Source organism: Littorina saxatilis, linkage group LG16, assembly GCF_037325665.1.
Source record: "Littorina saxatilis isolate snail1 linkage group LG16, US_GU_Lsax_2.0, whole genome shotgun sequence".
NCBI lineage: Eukaryota > Metazoa > Mollusca > Gastropoda > Littorinimorpha > Littorinidae > Littorina > Littorina saxatilis.
In genome coordinates this window covers 31,648,405-31,673,026 of record NC_090260.1, presented here as the reverse complement: position 1 = coordinate 31,673,026, position 24,622 = coordinate 31,648,405, and the positions used below count along the sequence as shown (strand labels likewise).

General features: G+C 44.9%; 1 protein-coding gene across 2 annotated transcripts in view; it reads left to right on the top strand.

The window, feature by feature from the left end:
- Positions 1 to 1,642: 1,642 nt before the first annotated feature.
- LOC138950827 (ferrochelatase, mitochondrial-like) overlaps positions 1,643 to 24,622 on the top strand; it is a 24,456-nt gene continuing 1,476 nt past the window's right edge. The window contains exons 1-11 of one of the 2 annotated variants that reach the window (XM_070322545.1): positions 1,643 to 1,720; positions 5,348 to 5,483; positions 6,551 to 6,670; positions 8,305 to 8,453; positions 9,355 to 9,427; positions 10,999 to 11,167; positions 13,402 to 13,500; positions 14,113 to 14,220; positions 14,858 to 15,022; positions 21,838 to 21,897; positions 22,818 to 24,622. The exon at positions 22,818 to 24,622 is cut by the window's right edge and continues 1,476 nt beyond it. In XM_070322545.1, the coding sequence (XP_070178646.1) occupies positions 1,696 to 1,720; positions 5,348 to 5,483; positions 6,551 to 6,670; positions 8,305 to 8,453; positions 9,355 to 9,427; positions 10,999 to 11,167; positions 13,402 to 13,500; positions 14,113 to 14,220; positions 14,858 to 15,022; positions 21,838 to 21,897; positions 22,818 to 23,006 (1,293 nt within the window). In that variant the 5' untranslated portion in view covers positions 1,643 to 1,695 and the 3' untranslated portion in view covers positions 23,007 to 24,622. The remainder of the gene's footprint in view (positions 1,721 to 5,347; positions 5,484 to 6,550; positions 6,671 to 8,304; positions 8,454 to 9,354; positions 9,428 to 10,998; positions 11,168 to 13,401; positions 13,501 to 14,112; positions 14,221 to 14,857; positions 15,023 to 21,837; positions 21,898 to 22,817) is intronic. The other variant, XM_070322546.1, reaches the window with a different exon arrangement.

Genomic DNA, 24,622 nt, shown 5'->3' with positions numbered 1-24,622 from the left:
TGCACACACACACCCAAGCACACACGCATGCAAGCACATACACTCACAATAACATTAACATTAACAATACTCTACCTGCAGATTTCATTGTCAATGATGAAACCGCGACACACAGGGCAGGTAGAGGGGCGAGCGTGTGCGTGCATCCAGTTGTTTTTCTCCCTCAAAGCCCCTTACCCCACCCCCCCCCTTCAACACTCACAATAACATTAAAAATACTCGACCTGCAGATTTCATTGTCAATGATGAAACCGCGACACACAGGGCAGGTAGAGGGGCGAGCGTGTGCGTGCATCCAGTTGTTTTTCTCCCTCAAACCCCCTTACCCCACCCCCCCTTCAACACTCACAATAACATTAAAAATACTCGACCTGCAGATTTCATTGTCAATGATGAAACCGCGACACACGGGACAGGTAGAGGGACGGGCGTGTGCGTGCATCCAGTTGATGAGGCAGCGAGCACACACCAGGTGAGCACAGGGCAGAACCTTTGGCTCCGTGTAGTAGTCCAGGCATACCGGGCAACGCACATACTCGTCAGAGTTGTAGTCTACCTCGGAGTCTGAGTCCGTGTCGGATGTCTGTGCGGCTGCTCCTGCCACTGCGGCTGTTGCCATTGTCAGGGGTAAACTCTCTAAGATTTTGACATAAGTAGAAGAAGTGTTATTTCCATTCCAAAGAAACATGCAATTAATTGTAACGTCTGAAGAATGGACAGGTGGACGAGAGAGATCTCAAGAGAGAGAGATTGTAAAAAAATGTAGCAATAAAGCAACATTTGTTTCTTTTTTTGCATAGGTGCACCATCCACTTTCTTTTTCACTATAAGGACAGGCAATTACTTGATGTATAATATATCCAGGTTTCCCAATTGCTTCGTTTCCGGCCGATTTATGTGGAGCACGTGATGCGCACAAAAAATATTGGCGGTCAAGAAGTGTCGTCTGCGCTATGATCGCGGCGGCTTTCTTGACCGCCAAGGATGACCGCGCACGTTGTGAGACGTCATTCGTTAGACCTCAATATAGCCCTGTGTGTAGTTTAATTACCGTCCCACTCCCACTGATTGAACTTCAAACGGTTGATGTTCTTTTAGTATGTGACGTCAGTTCCAAGGGGTTAATTCAGGACTATACCTCAGGGACCTGAGGCTAACCAACCAGTTAGGATAGGTGCCCTGCGACCGAAACAGACATGATCTAGTGATCTAGTGATCTATTGATTTAAATAGACTGAAAGTCGGTGCTGAATAGCGCATGACACCATCTTTACTACAATAAAAAGGCAAGCACACAATGTCAAACCATTCCAGAATGACAAACCAGATCACACGATCAACGCTCTCACTGTCTCACGGCTGTTGTCAACACAATCTCAAAACCGAAACAAGGAAATAAATCTGAGCTATCGGGAAAAGCGGAAGTGAAAATTTTGATACATGTACCAAAATGCGTGCATTTCTTCACAGTTAAGCTCAAACTACATAGCTTGACAAAAAGAAAGCATCCTAAACTTTCACTGCAAATGATGCACACGCTCGCTGCATAGAGCAAAGAAGTCGTCACAGAAAACTTACCCGATAAAACAGAGTCGCAGTGAAGAGATTGTTGCAGAACACCTCTTACAATGCAAAAGTCACGTGACAACGTAAGGGCAGTGACTCTACAGAACTCATCGCACTCGACTCGAAATCATGGCGTCCGTGCGAAAGGTTACCGGTAAGAGAAATACTTTTTAGTTCTCTTCGAATTACTTGCATGACTGCACAGGTTAAAAGAAGAATACTAGACTGTATGCGAGGCATTGTGTAACACGTTTAAAGCAGTTTTTTGTGCTTTACTTTTGCAGTAATGAAGTTTCAACGAGAAATGTTTACGTAAGTCCCGAACTTTACAGATGGTTAAAATGTGTCGTCTGCTGCGCACCCTGCCACATCAGGATGCAAAATTTTGCTTTGTCATGTTTTTGTGCGAGTCGTGGCATGATACACGTATACTCTAGAAGATGATATTGCCGTATTGAAAAAATGTTTTGTTCAAATGATTGCTTGTTAAAGTCAAATGATCTGTACTACTGTAGCCATGAACGTGCATATGATATTAATAGTTATTACTAATACTAATAGTTATGTAACTTAAGTCTTAAATTCCTGAATCAAAAGCACTGAAACAGCTTTGTATAATCTCGAAGATTGTAGACCTACCTGTTAGTCGAGGAAATATGTTCTTTACCCAAATAAACTGAAAAAAGTCACAATAAACTGAGGAAGATGTTCCAGTATTAGTCATATTGTTTTATCATGTGTTTTACAAGTAATGTGTTTCAATCCAACAAAGACATCTGAACTAAAGTGCACCCTTCCCTCCCTCGAGTCCAAGAAAAACATGACTAGCTGCGCACATATGTGCCGAGAGAGAGAGATCGAGCGAGAGAGACTCCGAGAGAGAGAGAGCTATAGACAGACAGACACTGTCAAAGTCCCTGAAAGTTGAAAACGGTTCGGGTAGTCATGCATGCATGCATCTGCATGTCCAGTCAACCAAAAAAGTGTATAAAGTGTATCAGGCGCTTTAAAAATATTTTTTCATTTTATTATAATAAAAAAATGTTTACTGTACAGTGTACTGCTTTGAAATGGCAAACATGAGCTTTAAGCTATGTACGTAGTCCTGAAAATAAAATAATGCACTGGCCGATGTGAATGCGTGATATATTGTGTAAAAAATTCCATCTCACACGGCATATTGTAAACGCCATGAGCCTCCCTCTGGGAGGGTATGTGCGTAGAAATATTCACAAATAAATTAATAAATAAATAAAGAAACATATTAAAAAAAACCAAGAACACCCCCCCACCAGCACCCCCCCTCCTGGAGAAAAATAACAACACCCAGCAAACGAACAAACATAAAATCTTAACAACAAAACTGATGCAAAAAACATCAACAACAACAAAAAACCAGAGCAAACACTCTGCCCCCTCCCCCCCCCCCCCCCCCCAACAAAAAAGGAAAGTAAAAGACAAACCAAGAGACAGTGGGTGTGCAGGAGAACAGTGATGCATGTTGACTGGCAAAATTGCTTAGCAGGCACAAACTGGGGCGTGCTTGTTGAGACTGCAGAGTGTAGAATGACACATATTGTAAACACCTGTCTCAACAATTCAGGCACACACATATAGTGCAAGACTTTTCACTGGTTGCCTTGGCTTTTACTGGCTAAAAAAAGTCAGACTCTCATTCGGAAACCACTGTACGTGTTCTTCAGCTTTTCAGTTTTGTGTAGGAAATAAAAGGTGTATAAATAATGCAGTAAGGTTGTCAAGTCTTGGTCTTTGTTGGTCATTGACGCATATTTTGTTTGATCTGACATAACTGTTTCGACTCCTGGACGGTCGACCGCCGGACACAGTGGAACCCTCCTTTTATGACCTCCCAATAGTCTCCTGTCCGCCCAGCCAACCTTCCCCTTGACCCTGCTTGTGACCTTGATGTTTGATGCCCCTGCAAGGGGCACGGTACTCTGTAAGCACTCAAAGAGAGATAACTGGTGGAAACCCTCCTATTTAAGACTTCCTCCTTTTTAAGACCCTGTTTTCTTCGACTAATTCATAACCTCTGTAAATTTACCTCCATTTTAAGACTCCCTCCTTTTTAAGACCTGATTTTGTCAGATTTTTGGAGGTCTTAAAAGGGGTGTTCCACTGTAGTTTTAACATGAAGGATTCAGACTAATTCTGACTGAACAATATGTTTCTGTGATCAGGACATTTTGACTGATACATATTTTCAATCCAGGTCCAACTGACCTATTGTCCTCTAAGACTGAAAACAACACTGTGTGTGATATGCATTATTGTGTGTGGGTGACCGCACATGTGTACATACAATGATACATCTGTTTGTCTGTTAAAGTGTATACATGTGTCTATACCTGTCTGTTTCTCTGTCCATCTGTTACTGTATATCAAGATCTGTTTGTCTTTTAAACTGTATGTGTCTACCTGTCTCACTCACTCAACGGTTTCTCTGTCCATCTGTTACTCAGTACATGTATAAATGGGATGCAGTGGAATATACACCTTTTAAGACACACACACACACAACACAATAAAAGCTGAGTCTTTAAAGGTCCTTGTCTACATTTTTATACCGAAATCGCCATTTGACCATTAAAATGCAGAGTCTATTATCTACAAATATCAACAATACACCCCCTTTCGATCAGGAAAGACGAAGCCAGTGAAGCCGTTTGAAAATTCATTGTACAGGGTTCATACGCTCCTTGAATCTCCTTGAATCTCCTTGAATTTTCAACCACCCTTTTCAAGGACCTTGAATCTCCTTGAATTTGGAGAAAATGGTCATTCTTGTGTTTAACCTCCTTGAACCTCCTTGAATTCTGAAGTGCAGGCAAAAAAAAAAAAAGTTAATATTAAAGTTTTTCAGCAATTTATATCGATTGTGTGCGTGTTGTGTGCAAGTCGTGTCGTCTGCCATCGTGCGAAGGGAAGTTGAAACCGATTACTTCCCCTTCATCCGAGTAGCTTTTAGCGCCATTTCTGAAGAAGCAGTGTGTCGATTCATTGTGACAGCGTTTCAAGCCATCGCCGGTCGAAAATCGTAGTCATGCCGGGTGGAAAGTGCTTTTAAAAAATTTTTAATTTAAAAAAGTAAATAAATGTTTTTGTTTTACTTTACGTTTCTGGTTTGAGCTTTGAATGCATGGTTGATGAAAGTTTTTCCACGTGTACACCTATGCAATTTGACCTCCTTGAACTCCTTGAATACTCCTTGAAAACTCCTTGAATACTCCTTGAATTTCACTGTCAGGTGTCTGTATGAACCCTGTTGTAGTATTCCAGCGTAGTACTCATAGTAGGATATCCTTATTTGGAAAATGCCAAGCGCAAAACTCCTCTCAAATCCCGAGCATTTCGTGCGTTTAAAAAAAAGCGTGGACAGCGCTCCAGTGTCAAACTGTTGCTGCACTTGTTTGGGCGTGGCTATAAGCATAGTGACATGAATTTGATTGGTCAGTATTTTTAGGCAAAGCACAATTGTTCTCAGCAAACAGAAAACAAAATATTGGAAGCGTGAGTCACGCTACCCAAAAATAAAATCTTTTTTTACATATTTTTTTTTTCTATAACTTTTTTCCCCATGGTTCATTCATCATCTGACATAACTTTTTAGCGAAATCTAACCATATGATTATTGAAAAAAAAAGCAAAAATGTAGACGACCACCTTTAAGACCTTTTCCCCCTTTCAAGGCATTTAGCCATTTTTTCAGATTTTCTGTGATTAATTTTTTTTTTTAAATATTTTTTTAATATTCTTGCAGGTCAGCTTGCATCAGGGCTACTGCGAGGATGGAAACACAACCTGACCACACCCTCTTGTGTGGGTGGAGCCGTGTCTGTCAATCATCGCCGGGGAGAGAGCACCGAAGCACCCAAGGCAGCTTCCTCACATGGAAAGTAAGCTGACATTGACTCATGTGTTTGTGAAATGTACTGACATAATATGTCATCAGGTCTTCTTCTTCTTAGTTCATGGGCTGAAACTCCCACGTTCACTCATGTGTATGACCGTTTTTACCCCGCTATTAAGGCAGCATACTCCGCTTTCGGGGGGAATGTCATTATCAATCAATCAATCAATATGAGGCTTATATCGCGCGTATTCCGTGGGTACAGTTCTAAGCGCAGGGATTTATTTTTTTATTTTATGCAATTTATATCGCGCACATATTCAAGGCGCAGGGATTTATGTATGTTTGCGGGTTTGTTTGAAACAACTAAGAGAGTTTTGCTTCTCTTTTTTTTCAACTTATTTTTTGCAGTTTTATGCATTCAGAAATTATAGATGTTAGGTAAATTGTTTGTTATTCTCTTTTCAAAACTTCATTCAGTTTAATGGCACCAGTGCATTTAGGAAGAACAGACAAATATATTTATTTGTGCACACACATTAGTTGCATGTGTTAGGGAGATTGTATTGTGTATAAAACTGTACGTGTGCTGAAACGCCCACGGCTTTTAAGGTGTATGACCGTTTTTACTCCGCCATTTAGGCAGCCATACGCCGCTTTCAGGGGAAGCATGCTGGGTATTTTCCTGTTTCTATAACCCACCGAACTCTGACATGGATTACAGGATCTTTTCCGTGCGCACTTGGTCTTGTGCTTGCGTGTTAATCACACGAAGGGGAATATAAATTAGCCACTAGCAGGTCTGCACATTAGTTGACCTGGGAGATCAGAAAAATCTCCACCCTTAACCCACCGGGCAACCACGGACGGGATTCGAACTCACGACCTTCCGATTAGGAGGCTGATGTCTTACCGCTACGCCACTGCGCCCGTCGTTTTTCTTTTCAAAATTTCATTCAGTTTAATAGCACAAGTGTATTTATTTGTGCACACACATTAGTTGCATATATATAATATGGAGATTGTAATGGGTATAGGGGAAGAGAGAGAGTGTGTGGTATGGTTGCTGTATATCTACATGCTTGTATCGTGGATAAAACTGTACGTGTGCAGGAAACCGAAGACGGGGATTGTGCTGTTGAACCTGGGTGGACCTGAGAAGGCTGCAGATGTTCATGACTTTCTCCTGCGTCTCTTCCTGGATAAAGATCTTATTCCTCTCCCAGCTCAGAAGTAAGGGTTTGTAAACTGTAAGTGGGGAAGAGAGAGAGAGAGAAAAAATGTGCGAGTGTGTGTGGGACAGTTGCTGTACAGTGGAACTCCTCTAATGAGATCCCCCAATTTAAGACTTCCTCCTTTTTAAGACCTTAATTGCTTTTTCAGGTTTTCTGTTCATAACCTCTGTAAATTTACCTCCACTTTAAGACTACCTCCTTTTTAAGACCTGCATGTTTTCTCAGATTTTTGGAGGTCTTAAAAGGGGGGTTCCACTGTATTTGTGACCCTCCACCACGGAATGAGTCACATGTCACCTTTGCATGGTTTTCATATTTTTACATTTTCCTAAAGAGTTTTTTATGCTCTATCCAGTGGTGAAAACCGTTTCAGAAAAGAGCGAAAACTGTTTGAGTTATAAGCCTGTGACTAAGGTGACCCTCACACTGTTACCAGACACTCCCCGGACTTACATTAAGCCTAGCGCAGAACCGCGCGAGGTGACATGCGACTCATTTCGTGGTGGAGGGTCACATTTAGTCAAGTTTTGACTAAATGTTTTAACATAGAGGGGGAATCGAGACGAGGGTCGTGGTGTATGTGTCTGTGTGTCTGTGTCTGTGTCTGTCTGTGCGTGTGTGTAGAGCGATTCAGACTAAACTACTGGACCAATCTTTATGACATTTTACATGAGAGTTCCTGGGAATGATATCCCCGGACGTTTTTTTCATTTTTTCGATAAATGTCTTTCATGACGTCATATCCGGCTTTTTGTAAAAGTTGAGGCGGCACGCGCACTGCAGTGTCACACCCTCATTTTTCAATCAAATTGATTAAAATTTTGGCCGAGCAATCTTCGACGAAGGCCGGACTTCGGTATTGCATTTCAGCTTGGTGGCTTAAAAACTAATGACTTTGGTCATTAAAAATCTGAAAATTGTAAACAAAATCTTTTTTATATAAAACGATCCAAATTTACGTTCATCTTATTCTTCATCATTTCCTCATTCCAAAAACATATAAATATGTTATATTTGGATTAAAAACAAGCTCTGAAAATTAAAAATATAAAAATTATGATCAAAATAAAAGGTCTCGAGTGGAATCCTCCTGATTTCACGATCGAAGGATGTTCTCCTTTAGCGCTTGTATTGTCTGTGGATTGTTGTGGTAAACCCTTTCCTTCAAGTACCCCCAGAGGAAGAAATCTAGAGGAGAAAGATCTGGGGATGAGGTGCTTGGATTGAGAATGTGATGACCTTGGACAGAGTTATCAACAACTTCAATGTCCGTGTCGCAGCCGTAATCCAAAGACGATGTGCTTGGATTGAGAATGTGATGAACTATTGAACTACGCCCAGAAATGATGTTGCAAAGAAGAAAAAACTGTGCCTTACTAAACTTTCATGCTTGTGTGAGACATTCCAGGTGAAAAAGAATTGATGGGAGCCCTGTAGCAGAAATGACAGGCACGCAAAACTGTCTACATTTTTTTGGACCACCCTGTATATTGTGACATTTTGTATAAGGTCAGAAATGTTTCATGGGTGTATCGTCTCAACCTCCACCCTACCCGCTGCCCAATTGGGATTAGAAGAAATTTTGAAAGCAAACAATACAACCTTGGATTATTTGTGTGATGAACATTTCAGCAAGCTTGCCCCAGTGATTGCTCGCAGACGCACGCCCAAGATCATCGAACAGTACCAGAAGATTGGAGGGGGGTCGCCCATCAAGAAATGGACAGAGCTGCAGGGCCAGGCTATGGTTGACATTCTGGATGAAATCAGCCCTGACACTGGTTGGTTTATGTGTGTGGGTGTGTGTGTTATATGCATGTGTGTGTATGCGTGTGTGTTTATGCGTGTGTGTACTCCCCGCGGGTTAGGGGGAAGAATTTACCCGATGCTCCCCAGCATGTCATAAGAGGCGACTAACGGATTCTGTTTCTCTTTTTACCCTTGTTAAGTGTTTCTTGCATAGAATATAGTCAATTTTTGTAAAGATTTTTAATCAAGCAGTATGTAAGAAATGTTAAGTCCTTTGTACTGGAAACTTGCATTCTCCCAGTAAGGTAATACACTGTACTACGTTGCAAGCCCCTGGAGCAAATTTTTGATTAGTGCTTTTGTGAACAAGAAACAATTGACAAGTGGCTCTATCCCATCTCCCCCTTTCCCCGTCGCGATATAACCTTCATGGTTGAAAACGACGTTAAACACCAAATAAAGAAAGAACCAGTTTAGTCGCTCTCCTTTGCACTCTTTCAAGGGCGGCTGATTGACGCTTTAGATACGGATGCCAGATAACGTTGGCATATTCTAAATGTGGTCTAACCATGTTGCAAAATATTCAAGATTCATTTTACGGTCTGTTTCTTTAGCTCAAGTTGTGAGTCATATATAATGCTATGAAGAATACAAGATTTGGAGGCAATTCAGGTTTTTAGTAGAAACAGACTGGGACGTTCGATTGAGTGTATGTAGAGACTGCAGTGGCTTGGCTTGAATATTTTTGCCTGTGCATGCTAATTCTTGTCAGTTCTTGATTTATTAACTAACACCATTTTCTTAAAACACAAGGACTGAAAAATATGTGTGTGTAAGTGCATGAATGTTCACATTTAGGTATGTTTGGATGCATTTCCTTTTTTCCTGACTGCAAGCGATGAGATGTTAAAACAAGAATTTTTCTATTCGCAGCTCCTCACAAGTATTACATCGGGTTTCGTTACGCCCATCCCCTGACAGAGGACACCATCCAGCAGCTTGAACAGTGAGTGTCCATGTCTGGCTGACTGGTTGGCTGGCTGGCAGGTTACGGCTGGTCTTAAAAAGGAGGCAGTGTCAAAATGGGGATACGTACATTAAGCGAGGTTATGAACAGAAAATCTACCCCCCGCGGGTTAGGGGGAAGAATTTACCCCTCCCTGGTCCCCCCGCGGGTTAGGGGGAAGAATTTACCCGATGCTCCCCAGCATGTCGTAAGGGGCGATTAACGGATTCTGTTTACCCCCCGCGGGTTAGGGGGAAGAATTTACCCGATGCTCCCCAGCATGTCGTAAGAGGCGACTAACGGATTCTGTTTCTCCCCCCGCGGGTTAGGGGGAAGAATTTACCCGATGCTCCCCAGCATGTCGTAAGAGGCGACTAACGGATTCTGTTTCTCCCCCCGCGGGTTAGGGGGAAGAATTTACCTGATGCTCCCCAGCATGTCGTAAGAGGCGACTAACGGATTCTGTTTCTCCCCCCGCGGGTTAGGGGGAAGAATTTACCCGATGCTCCCCAGCATGTCGTAAGAGGCGACTAACGGATTCTGTTTCTCCTTTTACCCTTGTTCTTCTTGTATAGAATATAGTCTGTTTGTAAAGATTTTGGTCAAGCGGTGTGTAAGAAATGTTAAGTCCTTTGTGCTGGAAACTTGCATTCTCCCAGTAAGGTCATATATTGTACTGCGTTGCAGGCCCCTGGAGCAATTTTTTGATTAGTGCTTTTGTGAACAAGAAACAATTAACAAGTGGCTCTATCCCATCTCCCCCCTTTCCCCGTCGCGATATAACCTTCGTGGTTGAAAACGACGTTAAACACCAAATAAAGAAAGAAAGAACAGAAAATCTTACAAAACAGGGTACCGGCACGGTTGGCCTAGTGGTAAGGCGTCCGCCCCGTGATCGGGAGGTCGTGGGTTCGAACCCCGGCCGGGTCATACCTAAGACTTTAAAATTGTCAATCTAGTGGCTGCTCCGCCTGGCGTCTGGCATTATGGGGTTAGTGCTAGGACTGGTTGGTCCGGTGTCAGAATAATGTGACTGGGTGAGACATGATGCCTGTGCGGCGGCTTTTGTCTTGTGTGTGGCGCACGTTATATGTCAAAGCAGCACCGCCCTGATATGGCCCTTCATGGTTGGCTGGGCGTTAAGCAAACAAACAAACAAACAAAACTGGGTCTTAAAGTGGAGGGAGTCTTCAAAAAGAGTTGCATGCTTCACATAGAGCAACTCTTGTATTTCAGTAATAAACAGCATAGTTTTAGCTGTCTGCCTGCCTGTTTTTCTGCCTCTCTTCATTTCTTTTTTCATTCAGTCAATGATTGTGACTGAGGTATTTGTTCCATTATATATCCTCCCCCCCCCCCCCCCCCCCCCCTTTCCGCTTTGCGATTTAACCTTGAACGGTTGAAAACGACGTTAAAACACCAAATAAAGAAAGTTCCATTATACTTATAGCGGAAATAACTGCAGCAATCAGAACTAAAAGGAATTAACACTGCAATATTTGTAAATATTCTGGTAGCTGATGAAATGTATCGTAAAGCCAGGATGCAAGCAAAAAGTGCCGTGTTTTTAGAGATGGCGTGGAGAGAGCAGTGGCTTTTACTCAGTACCCACAATACAGCTGTTCCACCACAGGAAGCAGCCTGAACGCCATCTACAGGCATTACGCTAAACACGGCGCCTCCAACAACGTCGTTTGGAGCGTCATTGACCGATGGCCTACGCACCCGGGGCTTGTCAAGGTGAGTATACAGTGGAACCCCCCTTTTAAGACCTCCGAAAATAAAATCTGAAAAAATCAGGAATGAAAAGGGGAGAGAGTCTTAAAATAGAGGTAAATTAGCAGAATGTTATGAACAGAATTTCTGGAAAAGAAGTCTTGAAATAAAGGTAAATTAGCAGATGTTATGAACAGAATTTCTGGAAAAGAAGTCTTGAAATAGAGGTAAATTAGCAGATGTTATGAACAGAATTTCTGGAAAAGAAGTCTTGAAATAGAGGTAAATTAGCAGAATGTTATGAACAGAATTTCTGGAAAAGAAGTCTTGAAATAGAGGTAAATTAGCAGATGTTATGAACAGAATTTCTGGAAAAGAAGTCTTGAAATAGAGGTAAATTAGCAGATGTTATGAACAGAATTTCTGGAAAAGAAGTCTTGAAATAGAGGTAAATTAGCAGATGTTATGAACAGAATTTCTGGAAAAGAAGTCTTGAAATAGAGGTAAATTAGCAGATGTTATAAACAGAATTTCTGGAAAAGAAGTCTTGAAATAGAGGTAAATTAGCAGATGTTATGAACAGAATTTCTGGAAAAGAAGTCTTGAAATAAAGGTAAATTAGCAGAATGTAATGAACAGAATTTCTGGAAAAGGGAGAGAGTCTTAAAATAGAGGTAAATTAGCAGAATGTTATGAACAGAATTTCTGGAAAAGAAGTCTTGAAATAAAGGTAAATTAGCAGAATGTTATGAACAGAATTTCTGGAAAAGTGAGAGAGTCTTAAAATAGAGGTAAATTAGCAGAATGTTATGAACAGAATTTCTGGAAAAGTGAGAGAGTCTTAAAATAGAGGTAAATTAGCAGAATGTTATGAACAGAATTTCTGGAAAAGAGAGAGAATCTTAAAATAGAGGTAAATTAGCAGAATGTTATGAACAGAATTTCTGGAAAAGGGAGAGAGTCTTAAAATAGAGGTAAATTAGCAGAATGTTATGAACAGAATTTATGAAAAAGAAGTCTTGAAATAGAGGTAAATTAGCAGAATGTTATGTGGCGAGTTTGCAGCGAGTGGGTTGTGGCGAGTTTGCAGCGAGTGGGTGTGGCGAGGTTGCAGCCAGTGGGTTGTGGCGAGGTTGCAGCCAGTGGGTTGTGGCGAGGTTGCAGCCAGTGGGTTGTGGCGAGGTTGCAGCCAGTGGGTTGTGGCGAGGTTGCAGCCAGTGGGTTGTGGCGAGTTTGCAGCGAGTGGGTTGTGGCGAGTTTGCAGCGAGTGGGTTGTGGCGAGTTTGCAGCGAGTGGGTTGTGGCGAGGTTGCAGCGAGTGGGTTGTGGCGAGGTTGCAGCCAGTGGGTTGTGGCGAGGTTGCAGCGAGTGGGTTGTGGCGAGTTTGCAGCGAGTGGGTTGTGGCGAGTTTGCAGCGAGTGGGTTGTGGCGAGGTTGCAGCGAGTGGGTTGTGGCGAGTTTGCAGCGAGTGTGTTGTGGCGAGTTTGCAGCGAGTGGGTTGTGGCGAGGTTGCAGCGAGTGGGTTGTGGCGAGGTTGCAGCCAGTGGGTTGTGGCGAGGTTGCTGCCAGTGGGTTGTGGCGAGGTTGCAGCCAGTGGGTTGTGGCAAGGTTGCAGCCAGTGGGTTGTGGCAAGGTTGCAGCGAGTGGGTTGTGGCGAGGTTGCAGCCAGTGGGTTGTGGTCGAGGTTGCAGCCAGTGGGTTGTGGCGAGGTTGCAGCGAGTGGGTTGTGGCGAGGTTGCAGCCAGTGGGTTGTGGCGAGGTTGCAGCGAGTGGGTTGTGGCGAGGTTGCAGCGAGTGGGTTGTGGCGAGGTTGCTGCCAGTGGGTTGTGGCGAGTTTGCACCGAGTGGGTTGTGGCGAGGTTGCAGCCAGTGGGTTGTGGCGAGGTTGCAGCGAGTGGGTTGTGGCGAGGTTGCAGCCAGTGGGTTGTGGCGAGGTTGCAGCCAGTGGGTTGTGGCGAGGTTGCAGCGAGTGGGTTGTGGCGAGGTTGCAGCCAGTGGGTTGTGGCGAGGTTGCAGCGAGTGGGTTGTCGCGAGTTTGCCTATAGCTATAAGGGTCCAGAACCTATTTCCAGCTGGGACCGTGCACTGTTGAGCAGTTGGAAAAATCGGGTACAGTGGAACTACCCCCCTTTAATTGGAGGGTCTTTAAAGAGGGGTTCCATTGTATTTGTATTGTCAATTCATATTATTAATATTTCTTATATCTGTGATATTTGTAACAGTTATATTAAATTTTTTAATTTTTAATCTTCATTGCAGGCTTTCGCGAACAACATTCGAGATGAAATTGCCAGGTTCCCTGAGGAGGACCAGGATGACGTTGTGATTCTCTTCTCTGCACACTCTCTGCCTATGAAGGTAAGCCGGTAGCTCAGTTGGTAGAGCACTGGACTTGTGATCTGTGGGTCACGGGTCGAATCCGAGCCGAATGACATATGGGTCAACTTATGTGCAGACTCAGAGACGGTATCCATGCATATTTCTCTCCCGTGTCACCACTGTGGCACGTAAAAGACCTCAGTCATTCTGCCATAAGTGCAGATGGGTGGTAACGCCTAAACACGCTAACACCTGGGTAGCGCGACTCTGTTGCTGCTGAGCTTTCCACTGGGAGGAAGCGATATGAATTTCCCAGCGATTGGACAATAGAGTAATGACATGAAAGCTAAACTGCATTTTCCCGACTGACTGGCTGACTGACTGGCTGGCTGACTGACTGGCTGACTGACTGGCTGACTGGCTGGCTGACTGACTGGCTGACTGACTGACTGACTGGCTGACTGACTGACTGACTGACTGACTGACTGGCTCCAAAGAGACAACACTTTCCAGGATAGGGTGTTCACCTTTGAGCGTTGTTCCCAGTGTCAGAGGACAAAACAGGCGTCGGCAGAGCCAATGAAGAGTGATATCAACTTGCAGTTCTCATTCACTTAATGTGCTTTAAAGTATTGATTTCTGCGGTGACAGGTGGTGAATCGCGGTGACCCTTACCCCCTGGAGGTCAGTGCCACGGTTCAGCGAGTGATGGAGGAATTGGGTCAAAGCCATTCATACCGTCTGGTCTGGCAGTCCAAGGTAAGCTTTGCATCATGGTCACCTTTATATAAGTGTGATTTTGATGGGTTTTAGTACAGTATGCATCTACCTTGACTGTTTGTTTGTTTGTTTTTGATGGTCCGGGAAATCCTAAATCATCTTCAAGGGGTAATGTTTCAACAAAGTAAACACAGCTCTACTTTCTTTTCTTTTTTTTTTTGGCTCACGTAAGTGTAGCCTATGCGATGCTAACTTTTGTCTGTCTGTGCGTGCGTGCGTGCGTGCGTATGTATGTATGTCTGTGGTAGAAACTTTAACATTTGAAGACGTCACAACATTTGAAGACGTCACATTATGACGTAAGAGGGTTAGACGTCACGCGAAGGAATTACTGAAAGTCTCGGTCATTGTTATTTTGCCGAGCGGGCCGAGACTAGTTTTTTCTTCGAAATCGGCCATTCAGATCTAGATCTAGTGTCTCGCTTTCTTGCACAGTGTCACCTATGCCGCTTACTGTGTGTGTGTGTGTGTGTGTGTATGTGTGACGAAGTGATTGAGTTTGTGTTACTGTTTGTCGATTTCTTACGTGAGCCTTGAAGGCTTCGCCTCTTGTTTTTTGTTACGTTTCAATCAGCAATTTTAGACTGAAAACATCTTGTGATTAAATGCATTCCAGGTGGGACCTCTGCCATGGCTGAGCCCTCAGACAGATGATGCCATCAAGGGTCTGGTTGCCCGCAACAACAAGAACATTCTGTTGGTGCCCATCGCTTTCACCAGCGACCACATCGAGACGCTTTACGAGCTGGACCTTGAGTACGCTCAGCATCTAGGGGCTGAGGTAAGAAATTAATTCGACACACTTTTGTGCAATTTTTTTAGATTGCTGAAAACTTTACCATACCAAATGCCTTAAACTTCTGAAAATAGAGAGAGGGGGCAAGAGAGAGAGAGGTAGAGAGAGAGAGATCAAATCAAATTTCATTTTACGAGGGTTGTGGCATGAGCACTACAGACACGCTTTTTTTGTAGCCAGCCATCGCCCAGAGAGGGACAACACTAATCATATATAATGCTTGGACATTCACATTAAAGAGGGGGGAGAGAGAGAGAGGGACAGAGAGAGAGAGAGAGAGAGAGAGAGAGAGAGAGAGAGAGAGAGAGAGAGAGAGAGAGAGGTCAAATCATGGGAAAATGTACACAAAATAGGCTTTGCACAAATACTAATTATTATATATGTGACCCTCCACCACGAAATGAGTCGCATGTCACCTCGCGCGGTTCTGCGCTAGGCTTCATGTAAGTCCGGGGAGTGTCTGGTAACAGTGTGAGGGTCACCTTAGTCACAGGCTTATAACTCAAACAGTTTTCGCTCTTTTCTAAAACAGTTTTCACCACTGGATAGAGCATAAAAAACTTCTTTAGGAAAATGTAAAAATATGAAAATCATGCAAAGGTGACATGCGACTCATTCCGTCGTAGAGGGTCACATATGTACAGAGAGAGAGAGACAGATGAGATAAACCTGGAGAGGGGGATAATATAAAATTTCAAAAATAAATTTTCATTTAATTAATATACTTACCAACTCACATAGATAGCAATAACTTCGTTTGGTTGCTAAGACATTGAAGCACTCTTACATGGTTACATGGGGAGATAACTCTAAAGAAAAACACCCACCCGCCATATAAGGCATGGGTCACGGTAGTTATCTCCCCTACCGGCGCCCGCGCATGCGCAAGCCGTACACCGGTAATACTCATTCCGTTCTGAAACCCACATCCCTTCAAATAAATTGCGGGGAAGGCTGGGAGGGAATTCAGTATGTGAGTTGGTAAGTATATTAATTAAATGAAAATTTATTTTTGAAATTTTATATTAAATTACATATTCTTACTCAACTCACATAGATAGCAGATTGCTAATCTAGGTGGTGGGTAAAAATATATACTCACAGTTAACATCGAGAAAGCATCTGTCCCGCAGCCACCATGGCTGGCAGACCAAATGTTCCATCCATACGAGAACTTGCGATATCCCGCAAGTAAAAGTTCATGAACACATCCTCAGATGCCCAGTAGGCTGAGTCCATGACTTCTTGAAGTCTTCTGGATCGTAAGACCGCTGAAGACGATGCCCAGGCTCTAAGCTCATGAGTCCGGGCTGACCGGAGAGGAAGGACTGACTGCCCCCCCCCCTTTTCTTTGCCACCAAATGTAAGCCTGTCTTACTAGGGTGGAGACCCATCTCGCCAAGGTTGACTTAATTATGTCCTTCTCCCTCTTCGTATTGACTGATAGGAAAAGAAGCTTTTGACTGGAGGATCTGATCGGATTTGAACGAGACAGGTATGCTCTCAGTACTCTCACAGGACAGTTTGCAATATCCGGGTCTGAAGGAGCGAGAATGGAGCTCAAAGGTTTGATCTGGATTAATGGCGAGGGTTTATCTGGTTTTTGGTTTTTTGCTAAAAACTTCGCGCAAAACCTAAGTATGACCGAACCGTCCTTTTCAAAGGACACATCGCGAGGTGAGCCTGACAAGGCGTGAATTTCGCTACCTCGTCTACCTGACGCCAACATGACAAGAAAAACTGCCTTTCGCGTAAGATTCGCCAGACTGGCAGAGCATAAGGGCTCAAAGTCTTGAGTTCTTAAATATTCCAGCACTAAGGGCAGATCCCATGCTGGAATAGCGGATTTCGTTTTGTCAAAACGAAGGGAAGCTCCCTTTAATACGCTAGTAATGAAACCTTCGCGTGATATAGAATGCCCTAGCTGTTTCAAGGTAACTGAAATAGCTGACCTACGGACTTTCAAAGAAGCCGGCGCGGCGCCCTGACTAGCTAGCCAAGACAAATGATTTGCCACTTGAATAGATCGGGGTGACGTAGGTTTCACTCCGTTAGCCTTGCACCATTTAAGCCACGCCAACCAGTGAGAGGAATAAACTGACGACGTAGAACCTCTATGAGACGCCTGAATCAAATCGATAGTGGCGTCTGACGCACCTGATCTTTTCAATGATTCCCGCACAGAATCCAAGCGTGCAGGGCAAGCCACTGCGGATTCTCGTGGGGAATGCCCGATCGAGGCTGTACCAAGTCGCCTCTTTTGAGATCCAGAGGAAGAGGTGGGCCGTTTGACAGTCGCAGAAGGTCCGGGTACCAAGGCTGTCCCGGCCAGTATGGTGCCACGAGAATCAGAGATGGTCTTTCCATGTCTGCCTTTCGCAGGACCCTCCCTAGGAGGGGAATGGGAGGAAAAGCGTAGGCGATCAGCCCGCTCCAAGAGATTTCCAGAGCATTGACTTCCCACGCTTCGGGATCTGGAAATGGGGACACGAAAATCGGCAGACGGCGTGAGAACCGTGTGGCGAATAAGTCTATGGACGGCTTCTCCGCTTGGGCCCAGAGGCGAAGAAGCGCTTGATGAGTGATCGTCCACTCCGTGTGTACTATCTTGGAAGACCGACTCAGAGAGTCTGCTAAGACATTCAGCCTTCCCGGAAGGTACTTTGCTGACAAAACTACACCGTGATTGTGACTCCACATCAAGATCTCGCATGCCCTGTGCGACAGGGGCAGAGAGCGAGACCCCCCTTGTCTGTTCAGATAGGACACCACTGTGGTGTTGTCGGAGTGAACCAGAACATGTTCCCCCTTGACAAAGGGTAGGAACTCCGTCAGTGCTAGAAAGACTGCTTCTAACTCCAGCAGATTTATGTGCCATTTGACTTGCACCTGGTTCCAGAGACCAAAGGTCGTGTGACTTTCCAGGTGAGCCCCCCACCCCTCGAGAGAGGCATCTGTGAACAAGTGCCTCGAAGGCGGGGAAAGGACTATGGGAACTCCCTGCGAGAGCCAAGCTGTGACCAGCCACTGTTTGGTCGTTTCTATAAACCAGTCCTGAAGTGGGACTAGAGTCTCCCAGTCCTGAGACTGAGGGTCCCACCTGGAGTTCAGCGCCTCCTGAAACGGGCGCTTGTAAAGCCTGCCCAAATGAGTCAGAGGAGCCAGCGATTCCATCTGGCCTAGGATGGACGTCAGAGACCTGACCGAAGCCATAGACAGAACCGCCGTGGCATTTATGTGATCCCGGATCTTGTTTATCCTCCTCTGAGTGGGCTGAACTGTCCATTCCACAGTGTTGAATACCATTCCCAGATACGTAAAGTTCTGGGAAGGTGTCAACTCGGACTTCATGCAGTTGATCATGAAGCCTAGCTCCGCTGCCTCCTGCAACACGGTCTGTGTGTGCGTGAGGCACAGAGATTGTGCCTGATTCTGAATTAGCCAGTCGTCTAGGTACGTCCGTAGACGAATACCTTGACCTCTGATCAGTATGCAAAACTGGCGAACCACCATCGTGAAGATCCAGGGAGCCAGTGAGAGGCCGAAAGGCAGAGCCCTGAATTGAAAAATCCTGTTGCCCCAAACAAAGCGGAGCCACTTCCGGTCTGTTTGGTGCATCAGGATGTGGAAGTAAGCGTCGGAAAGATCTATGGAGGTGACCCAATCGCGTGGCCTGAGGGCCTGCCTCACTGAGGTGGGAGTCTCCATGGTAAACTTGATCTTCCTCAGAAAAAGATTTAGCTGAGAAAGATCCAGCACCGGACGCCATCCTCCCGAGGCTTTTGGAACGACAAACAGACGTCCGTAAAAGCCTGGGGAGGCATGGTCCCGAACTTCTTCCACTGCCTGCTTCTGAATGAGAAGTTCTACTTCGGCCTGAGCGGCCTCTCTGGCTTCCGGTCTGGCCGGAAACCGAAAAGCCGGAGGAGTTCTGGTCAATGGAGCCTTCTGAGAACTCCAAAGAAGCCGGAACCCCGATCTGAGCACTCCTGCAATCCAGTGATTGTTTGACTTCTTCAGCCACACTGGCAAAGCCCGCAACAGGCCTCCCGCCACAGTAACCGTGAGGGACGCAGGAGTGCTGAAATCGGGGGGGCATCATTGGGGGTTAGGCTTTCGACCTGACCCCCTCTTCCCGAAGGAAGGCTTGTTCTTGGGGTAAGGTCGCGATCGGTTCCCTCCTCTCGAAGCTGAACCCCTGCTCGGCTTATGACCAGGCTTGGAGGACCCCGAGAAAGACTGGGCAGGAGGACCGCTGTGCTTAGCTTGCTGTTTCGAAAAGGCAAACTCAGAAAGTTTCACAAATTGCAAATCTTTGTTTTGCTGAGTTTGCTTCTGAAGCGCGTCCAGAGTGTCCTGTCCAAGAAGGGAACCTTGAAGGATCGGTGAGACCCTGAGCGATTCCAGAATGTTCTTGTCTTCTAGACGAGAGCCCGACAGCAGAGCTTCACGTCGCCAGAAGACGGCCTGCGCATACAACCTCGCAGACAAAGCCATTTGCTCCGCAGACACCCTTCCTAAGGTCGCAAAAAGGAGCGAAACGTCCTTAGGATCTGCATCATGCCTGAACTCAAAAGGGTTCAGAGAGGATGTCACTGCCCGTGAGAGGGAACGAATTAAAGTGTCAGTCAGAGACGATAATTCCAAAGCAGCGCGGCCGCATTCTTCGACAGCAATGAGATCTTTCTCTTTACAACCAGAAAGCCTCTCTTTGTTGTAGCCGTCTTGCCGAATGAAAGCCAGTTCCGGTGTAACCGGAAGTGATGCCGAGGGTAAGGCGAAGGAAGAAATCAAAGGTCTGCTAAAAGCAGCGAGACGAAGCTTCCTCTGAGAGGCCGCAACCGGAACCGGCGCACGACCGGAAGCAGCCAGCCAAGACTGAGCCCCTGCAGGCGCATCCCCATAAGCTGATAACAGCGGAAGAGGAACATCGCCCTGAAACACTTTCGCAAGTTGATAGGCCACAGCAGGTGACTCCAAAAACTTAGTTCTCAGTCCGCTCTTGCGAAGGGGCAAAGTCAGCAAAAGCTGATGGAGGAGGAGCAGCGGAAGTGGTTGCCGCAGCCACCCCTTCCGAGAAGTAGCGTGCAGTAACCTCTGCTGCCAAAGCCAACAAATGAGGTAGCTTAGCCGGAAGTCGGCGAGACGCTTCCTCTTCTGCTTCTGATGCTTCTTCCTCCAAATCCTGCTCATCCCCAACCGAAGCATCATAATGATCAACTGAGGGATGTCCAGCAGAACCGACGTCCGATGAGGCAATTTGAGCCGAAACCGGAAATGGTTGTGAAAAATTTCCGGAAACCGGAAACCCGTGGATTGAACCACCATCCGGCTGTCCAATGCCAGCGGAAATGCTGGGAAAGGAAGCGGAAGTAGCCTGAGCAAGGCTAGCGGAAGCCGCAACAGCGGAACCGGAAGCCACAGGCTGATGAATGACTCCCGCCAGCAGCGAAGTGCTAACGGCGGAAGTCAAACCTCTCCTGCCACCGGAAGCCGCCCCGACGCCAACGGTGGGAGCGGAACCAGCAGAGGACTGTATAGCATGAGCATCGACCAGCCCCAATAAATTGGAACCGGAAGATCCTGTAACCTGTCTGCCAGCAGCCGCCCCGACTGGAATTGCGGGGGCGGAACTAGCAGACACATGCCCTTCACATCCCATGCCCAGGACCGTGAAAACGGAGCCAGGTTGGTCTGTGGGAAAACCCTTACGGTCAGTGTGCAATTCCGCCGAAACGGAAACCGACTTAAAAGGCTTGCGTACTTCGCCAAGAACACCCGGAGGTGCTGATGTCCTAGACTCAGACAAAAACTTGTCAAAAGATGAGTCCGACATATCCAACACCGTCGTTGGATCTGCCACCACGCCAGCGGACGTGACCGTAGCAGACGGTTCAGAGCGAACCCGCGCAAGCGAGGAAACATTAGTAACACCCGAAGGACGAGACAGAGCAGCATGTTGGGCTATTTGTCTTTCCGACGAGATCAACTCATGCACTTCTGTTTTGAAAGACGATAAAATCGCTAGCAAATCAGTCTTAGACAAAGATGAATCTGCGCTAGGCGCTTGAACTTTAGTGGAAGGAGCCGAAAGAGAAACGGATGGTTTGTCAATCGCAACTGAAAACGATTCATCATTCGCCGGGTTGAAAACAGAGACAGAAACGTTATCCGCCGGTGGAATTTTCTGAGTTCGAGACGGAGTGGTGGTAGCCACCTTAACTTTGGATTGGGGCGCTTTGCCTGATTGAGAGCTAGGAGAGCAAGCCTGTCTGGTCGAACTCCGAGTTCTTTCTCTCTCCTTATCTTTCGGTTTGTCCGCCATATTGGATGACAAAGCTGAACCAAAACATAAGACGCAAAACGTTCCAAAAAGCTAATAAATCGCGTCTCGGTAATAAAAAGAAAGATCTCACCCAATACTTGGAGTAGTGAAGGAGACAACGAAAGCGTAACCAAGGTCCGATGGTCAAACACCGACGTGAATACCAGCAGATAGAAAATTGACGAGTGCAACACACGTCTTGCTCCGTGCGTTGAAGAAGAAGGAATGAGTATTACCGGTGTACGGCTTGCGCATGCGCGGGCGCCGGTAGGGGAGATAACAACCGTGACCCATGCCTTATATGGCGGGTGGGTGTTTTTCTTTAGAGTTATCTCCCCATGTAACCATGTAAGAGTGCTTCAATGTCTTAGCAACCAAACGAAGTTATTGCTATCTATGTGAGTTGAGTAAGAATATGTAATTTAATCTGTTTTTCCCTTGTTTTTGATTCTTCAATTCTTGTGTCTGCTTGCAGGTTGGGGTGAAGAACATCAGACGGGCAGCATCTCTGAACGACAACCCCATTTTTATTGAGGTATGTATAGCCACAGTGTGAAACAATAAGTCAACACATTTGCTCTTGACAGAATTCCCAAGGTTTGAGATAGTTCTAGACATTTTGAGGGTCATTTTCTTTGTGGGGAAGAATGTCTCGCTCATAAATTATGTTAAACAGAAAATGTCCTTAAATCATTTAAGAGAGAACAAAAGGGAATTAATAGTGTGCAAGTCTTAGCAGTGAGAGGTTCCCCCAATAGCATGTACAGTCAATTGCAAGGTGCCGAGTTGATATCTGGATCTGGCTGCACTTGCATTTACGCATGTCATACAGATACATTGCCTTCGCATTTGGTCACCAAGAACAATAAGTGCTGACCTTGAGGTGGTCAGGATTGGAAACTCCCATGCCCACAGGGCACAGAACTCAGATAAAATAAATGAGGTTATCGTACTTGCTGCGGATCCTGGGTGATTCAGGTGCAGTGTATTCTGGAACGTGTGTCGATGTATCCCCTTTTTCGTTGATTTTTTGCCAGGACTGTGTGTCCCCCACTTTCAAGCTAGACGCCAAATGTCACCTCAAGCGGCAAATAGACACCAGAGATATGAGTTTCAAGTTTCAAGTTTTTTATTAATCCATAACCCCTGGGGGCATTTTGAACAATAAATACAATCAATACAATCATGATATATGCTAATATAATAAAAATAAAAATAAATAAAAAAATAAAAAAATAATGAGTTCAGACAGAAGGATAAACTGACAGAGTGAATCTATATAATTTTATGTATATACATCCCCATTTTTGGGAGTGATTTTTGTACAGTCTCTGCATGGGCACTCGGCCCCATTGTGTAGAGGGTAGGACTCTTCTGAATTAAAAATTATTTTGTTTAGGTTTTTCTTTTCAGTGTCCTACATCATTCACAGAAAGTGTTCTCCTCATTGTGCAGGCAATGGCAGATATCGTGAAGACGCATCTTCACTCTGGCGACGTGTGTTCACGTCAGCTGTCCCTGCGTTGCCCAATGTGCGTCAATCCGACCTGCGGAATGGCCAAGGAATTCTTCTCTTCCCAGCAGTCCCTGCTCGAAGAACTGCTGCAGAGTCCTTCTCAACAGCGTGGAGCTTCTTCAGCGTAGATCTGAGATTTTTTTGGATTTTTTTTTTTTGTTTTTTTTGGGGGGTAGTGTTTGGTTTGTGTTCAGTGTTGAAGTGTTGGAGTTTGAGAGGTAGAGAGTTGTTAAAGTGTGTTTTTGGAAGATAAAGTGGAGATTAGTTTGGCTTAGGTTGCGTTGTGATGTGTTGATTTGAAAAATGTTTTTTCAAGCTTTGAGACAAATCTTGAAAAAAAGTCTTCCAACTTCAACAAATCTTGAAAAAAAAATCTCTTTTCTTAAAAAGAATCTTGAAAAAAAACTTGCTAACTTGAACAAATCTTGAACAAAATTCTGCTAACTTTTTCTGACATGGTTTCTTCAGAAGGGTTAGACCTGAATGTTTCCAAAAGGCACAGACAAATACTTTAGCAAATAGTGTGTAAATATAGTGAGAAATCTGGAGCGATTCCATGCTTCATTGTATTCAATCATATATGAAAATATAATCAAAATGGAGTGTTTTTTTTCTGTTTCTTTTTCAGATTGGCTTACTAACTTGAAAGGTTATACAGATGTTCAGTCTGTGTTTGGTAATGCTTGAAGAAAAGACATGGCATTTTCGTTCATTTTGCATTTAACTTCTTTTGTGTTTAAAAGACCCATATGGGGGGGGCCGGTAGCTCAGTTGGTAGAGAACTCATGGACTTGTAATGTGATCAAAAGGTCGCAGGTTCGAATTCGGGCCGGGACGGACACGGGTCATCTTTATGTGCAGACCCAGAGACGGAAGCCATGTCACACCCCTGTGTCACCACAATGGCACATAAAAGACCTCGGTCATTCTGCCATAAGTGCAGATGGCTAATACCACCTAAACACACATACACTTGTGTATTTCATCAAAAGCCGTGAGGGCGTAAAACTCAAAATATCATATAGCCCATATTTAGCCCGTTGGACATGAAGCATTCTCTTTTTCTTTAAAGACCCTTATACATGTAGCACTGAGAGTAAACAGTTTGAGACGTTTGTCTGCAGTGCATTTGTTTGTTTGTTTGTTTGTTTGTTTGTTTGCTTAACGCCCAGCCGACCACGAAGGGCCATATCAGGGCGGTGCTGCTTTGACATTTAACGTGCGCCACACACAAGACAGAAGTCGCAGCACAGGCTTCATGTCTCACCCAGTCACATTATTCTGACACCGGACCAACCAGTCCTAGCACTAACCCCATAATGCCAGACGCCAGGCGGAGCAGCCACTAGATTGCCAATTTCAAAGTCTTAGGTATGACCCGGCCGGGGTTCGAACCCACGACCTCCCGATCACGGAGCGGACGCCTTACCACTAGGCCAACCGTGCCGGTCTGCAGTGCATTGTCTTTCTTTATACCAACAACCTGTATGAATATGACAGTATGTCTCAAAAGGGGCTTCTATTATGATTTCTTTGAGAAGTCAGAATTTATATTATGCATTGCCATTGATAACTGCTGCTGCTTTCCACAAAATGCATGCATTTGATCTTCCAGAATCTGTGAATATGTATACCCCAAGGAGCTCTCGATACAGTACTCCTTGGTATACCCGCTTAAAATGAAAAAGGGATCTAAGGCCAAAAAAAAAAATAGGTGTGGTTGAGGTAACATAGCCCAAAAAAA